The sequence below is a fragment of the Limulus polyphemus genome, unplaced genomic scaffold (genome assembly GCF_000517525.1).
Source record: "Limulus polyphemus unplaced genomic scaffold, Limulus_polyphemus-2.1.2 Scaffold11459, whole genome shotgun sequence".
Lineage (NCBI taxonomy): Eukaryota > Metazoa > Arthropoda > Merostomata > Xiphosura > Limulidae > Limulus > Limulus polyphemus.
The window spans coordinates 5,243-11,046 of record NW_013677069.1 but is presented as its reverse complement, the minus strand read 5'-3'; the positions used below and the strand labels follow the sequence as shown (position 1 = coordinate 11,046).

Sequence of the window (5,804 nt, the reverse complement as noted above, 5' to 3'; positions counted from 1 at the left end):
TACTGCTAATGGTATTGGTAATAATTGGTAATAATTGCACCTTGCTTCTAATGGTATTAGTAATAAGTTTTGCCATTGTGACATTAATCATTTACAATTAACTGCTTTCGTCGTGTTTGGTATGGACGTAACTACGTCTGCTTTGCTTTTTCTTCTTTTCTTTATCTTGTTTGTTTATTATTATTCTATGGATTCTAAAATTAAGGATGTTGATGTAAAACTAGTTTAAGCCTTTTTTTAAATAAATTTAAAAGATACGTCAGGTGAAGTATTCATTGTACAGATTATCTTCTTAATATCCCTATATATATAAGCTGCGAATCAAATAACAATACAACTTCAAACTGACAATTCCGTCAGGCTTAATGTCGGTAAAAGGTCGGCCCTCTGACTGCATCTGCTTGATATATATTTGCGTTTTGAACTACTTCTTGAACTAACACTTTAGGCTGACCGAAAATCACGGAAACCTATAAAATTCAAGAAACCTTCACTAGCCTGTCTTTTCTAATTGGGATTTTATTATAAGGAATAAAAAGAATAAACATGCATGAATGAAAACGTTCAGTTGTATTTATTCACCGACATTAAATTACGAGTAAAGAACCTACTAGCTTGGTTGACCAGATTTTTCAAATCGTAAAACCGAACACACATAGAGTTTCAGATATTAAAACTTGAACCCTCCCTTTTCAGGTAAAATTACAACCCCCCCTCCCCAATTATGTACATAATATCGATTATCAAGTGAAGGGCCCGGCATGGCCAGGTGGTTAGGGCGCTCGACTCACAATCTTAGGGTCGCGGGTTCGAATCCCCGTCCCACCAAACATGCTCGCCCTTTCAGCCGTGGAGGCGTTATAATGTGACGATCAATCCCACTATTTGTTGGTAAAAGAGTAGACCAAGAGTTGGCGGTGGGTGGTGATGACTAGCTGCCTTCCCTCTAGTCTTACACTGCTAAAGTAGGGACGGCTAGCGCAGATAGCCCTCGTGTAGCTTTGCGCGAAATTCAAAACAAACAATCAAGCGAAATGGATATTTTTATTTACATTATAGCTCTTACAGTTACCTCTCTGACGAGTGAATGTTTTCGAGCAACTTCTTGCTGGTCAGAGGTTTGTCGTGTGTTTATTGTTAAGCACAAAGCTACATATTGAGCTGTCCGTGTTCTGCCCACTGCAGGTACCTAAACCAGATTTAACGCGTTATAAGCTCTCAGAATTACTGCTGAGCCGCCGGGGGCGAGTTTGTCGAAACATTCTGACCAACTGTCATTAATATTCACACTCAAGTTCCAGTTCACGACTTAGAAATTGAACATCGGCAGTGAACAGCGCGTACCATTTGCGTTTAACTATCTTCGTTTTGGCAGGTGCAAAATCACGTGCACATTGATGTATGCAATAGTAACATCACGTTGTCTGCTGCAGCCTGCCTTAGAGCCAACTTTAGAGGAAGCAGTAAAGTCCATGTTGAGTTATTTCAGGATAATTTCTGTAATCAATTTAAAAAAATGTATGCGCTGATTCATGATTGTTACAGCTCAAAGAAATGAATAGAAGTATTCCAAAACTTAAATATTAGTTACAAAAACGAAAACCAGGACATTTTGGATCTATCTGAACACCGGACAATATCCCAAAACCCCACTAATAGCATATACTGTCCTGAGTGCTTTCATATCCACTCACTCTAAAATCTTCAACACAGAGGCGTAGCTTTCAGGTGTGGCTTAAATATTAGTTACAAAAACGAAAACCAGGACATTTAGGATCTATCTGAACACCGGACAATATTCCAAAACCCCACTAATAGCATATACTGTCCTGAGTGCTTTCATATCCTCTCACTCTAAAATCTTCACCACAGAGGCGTAGCTTTCAGGTGTGGCTTAAATATTAGTTACAAAAACGAAAACCAGGACATTTAGGATCTATCTGAACACCGGACAATATTCCAAAACCCCACTAATAGCATATACTGTCCTGAATGCTTTCATATCCTCTCACTCTAAAATCTTCACCACAGAGGCGTAGCTTTCAGGTGTGTCTCACACAGAGTGAATAGAACTGGCCCGACTGATACCTAGAGTACCTGTCGCTTAGAAGTATTTCACGCCCCAGCTCTTACTCAGAATTACAGGTGATATAGATCTGTAACACGCTCGGTTTGAACTTCTGAAAACTTAAAAAAAAACACAAAAAAAAAACATTTTACTGCAGGCTATTATTGAACAAACAACGAGATATGTTTCTAAATTTAATTAATCATATGAAATCCTAGAAATCAAATGGTTCCTCAAACCTAACAGATATAATAATTAATATGCATCAGAAGTTAAAAAAACGTATGTGAACAAATAAAATGTATAAAAATCGAACTTAATTATACCTAATTTTTACATCCCACTATTCGTTGGTAAAAGAGTAACTTAAGAGATGACGGGGGGTAGTGATGACTAGCTGCCTTCCCTCTAGTCTGCCCACCCCCAGTGGCACAGCGGTATGTCTGCGGACTTAGAACGCTAGAATCCGGGTTTAGATACCCATGGTGGGCAGAGCACAGGTAGTCCATTGTGTAGCTTTGTGCTTAATTACAAACAAACAAACTCTCTAGTCTTTCACTGCTAAATTATGGACGACTAGCGCAGATAGCCCTCGTGTAACTCCGCGCGAAATTCCAAATAAAACAAACAAACCTTATTTTACATTATTTGTAATATTCACTTCGTGTATATAATACGTTTAATAACTTATGTTGACGTTTAAATGATACATCAAGAATGATACGTGTATACTGAAAAAGATATGAGCCGTACATATATCTTGCTCGTTTGGAACATATTTTATGTGCTTTGAATACTTCTGTAATATGCATATGTTATATGTAACAATGTACATGGAAATAAACTTAATGTCATCTGAACATTCATTGAAATAAATTAAAGAAGCCAATATTCGCGGACGAATGCAACATGTCTCCGCCACGCAATCCCAACATGGCCAATTTTCACACCAGAAAAAATCGAAACTATCTATATCACTGCTTGGTATGTGCAAGCTTTGCACCAAATCCCACGTAATTTGGTTGACATACACATGAATAGTTCAGGGGAAAACCCCAAATTATACTTTCCTTGCTGAAAAAATGAGTAAAAGATGAAAATTCCAAAATTGTCTATATATCTCTGTTTGGGACCTGCATAGAGTCGCTTTGTATTAACGCCGATGCAAATTGGCCGAAATACAGCGGAGTAATTGTCAAAAAACAACAACAAAAATTATGCTTTTTCTGGTATATTTAATTAGATTTTAGTTAATTTTTTTCTTGGGGGCAGCTCTCCCCCCCCCCCCCCCCACCTTTGGGCCCACAGTTTGATTATAGCGTAGCCCACCAGTTAGCGGTGGATGGTACTGATTAGCTGCCTTTCCTCTAGTCTATCTCTTCAACATTAGGGATGACTAGCACAGATAGCCCTATCTATCCTAAAAACAATGTCAAACAAACTTCTGAAAACAAACAAACACACTTAAATTCCTCTCGGATAACTAAAAATAAATCCCGAGAGTAATTGAAGTTTAGAGAAATAATCGGGTCAAATATATTACTTTCACACATTAACTGCATGTTTCCGTTTTCAGTCCAAAACTTCCTCAGTAAATATGATTTAGATTTTTCTGCCTTCTTGGTTATCATCGTGGTTAGACTTTGTACTAATTCATTTTGTGCTTTACTTAACACTGTACAAAATACCCAGTATAACGCCTACCAGATTGAGTAGGTTGAAATACTTGTTCCGAAACGAAATGGTAGTACTTGATAGACGTCTGGAACATCTGGGCGTGACGAACACGTGCATGGAAACAACTTATCTACATCAATTAGCTATGATATATATATATATATCTGTGAATGTACGTATGCATGAAATGCATGTATTTATATAATTACCAGGATAACTCTGTTAATAACGATGTTATTTTACTTTTATAATAATAATTTCTCCCTTGGAAACGTGTTTGGGGCTCCCCCTTCTTAGTTTTGTGTATGAATGAGGATATTTTTTCATACTGTAATTATAAAACTAACAAGTAATTACGAACGGATAATTTTTTATTATAATGTTAATATTTAGAGCAAAGTTACATTAGACTATTTGCTGTGTCGACCGCGGTGAATCGAATTCCGGATTTTAGCGTTGTAAGTATGGGGACTTACCGCTGTCCCCCAAAAGAACATTTAAAAAAGTGATCAGTCCAATTGCTCTGAATTGTAAAAGCATTCTTGTAGAATTTCTGATTATTGAAAAAAACACACGCAATTTCTTAGAACTTGAACTTTGACATGCCGTTGACCTAGAACTTGAACTTTGACATGCCGTTGACCTATCGGTCCAGCGGTTCGTCAGTTATAAGCGGACACACATACACACAGACTGTTTTTTTTTTTTAAATAATGGTTTAGATATGCCTATGTGAAAAACATAGAAAAGCCTAATGAGACCATTTTATGATCTTCTAGAATATCAATGCCCAGGTTAAAGCAGTCAAAATATTTTAAATAAAGTTAATAAGTAATTAAATAATCAACTGGAAGTTATTAGCTGATATTTTTCCATTTTCAGTTTGTACTCTTTTTATAGAGAAAAGAGTTTAATCCACCTTCACAGAAAATGATTTTAAGCTAATAAATTGAGGTCGTTTAAGCTTATAAATTGAGGTTGTCTTTTATTATTTCTCAGTGCATTTATTGTTTATTATGTATTATGTCGTCACTGATCGTATATGTGATATTCTGCCAAACATTCATATAATATCGTTATTTAAGTTCACATGTTCCTTTATAGACAAACGTTTTTGATACTAGTACACATACGTTACAAAGATAGACGGTAGGATGGATAGATAAACAGATAAATAGCTAACTGGTTATTTCATCTAACTTTTTCACTCATTTTGAATTGATACAAACACATTTTCTTACCTCTTCCACTTCTTCCTACAAATCTTAGATCATTAAACTTTGCTATTTGGTTTTTCATTACAGCAGTGGCGTTTCGTAATTCGGCACAGAAATTTTCGTCGTTTCCTGCCCGCACTGTCACAACAGTCCCATCAGAAACATCCGCTAGGGTGATCACCTTGAAAGCTTCAGGTAAAGTTTTATTGGAACGCCAATGTGACGGTAAAATAGAGCAGAGCACGTTAGGACTACCGGTACGCACAAGCTCACCGGGATGTTCACTTAAGGCGTCATTCAAGGCGAGTTCTCCCGGGAGTGCTACGTTCGTCATTTTGGCGCTGGCATTTCCCGCCGAAGTACCACGCTCTCCGGGCAAATGCATAACAGTGGAAATATGAGTGAGCGACACTTAGAACTGATCGTAACGCGCTACGTGAGTGGTAAGCCGATGTAGCATGTGGTTTACATAACACGATGCGTTGGCTGGACGCGTTGTCAAATATCCATACACCTACCTACATGAAACTGAAACCAACTTACAGTATGGCGCGCCATCTTTCGGAGAATAATGCCAGGATACTGCAAAACCAATTGGCTGTTGTGATTAATAAATACGTGGGTGTTTTGTTGCGCACATCAATACCACGTTTGCGGTTCTTATAAGTTGTAATGAGTTATTTTTCTCGGACTTTTCTAAGTCATTGATTAATGGTTACCGCTGTTATTACAAAACACAGATTCACAAGCACAATTCAACTAGAAGATGGTTTGTATATTACCTATTTCTTCTTTAGAAAACTATGCAAATTCAAACCAATCTATGAAAGTCATATTGATTG

General features: G+C 37.2%; 1 protein-coding gene across 1 annotated transcript in view; it reads right to left on the bottom strand.

Moving 5' to 3' along the window:
* The window catches only part of LOC106476751 (runt-related transcription factor 3-like), a gene marked incomplete at its 3' end in the record, with an annotated part of 8,812 nt that extends 3,286 nt beyond the window's left edge, over positions 1-5,526 (bottom strand). The window contains exon 1 of the mRNA XM_013937383.2: positions 4,987-5,526. Coding sequence (XP_013792837.2) covers positions 4,987-5,347 — 361 coding nt within the window. The remainder of the gene's footprint in view (positions 1-4,986) is intronic.
* Between the last annotated feature and the right edge of the window lie 278 nt (positions 5,527-5,804).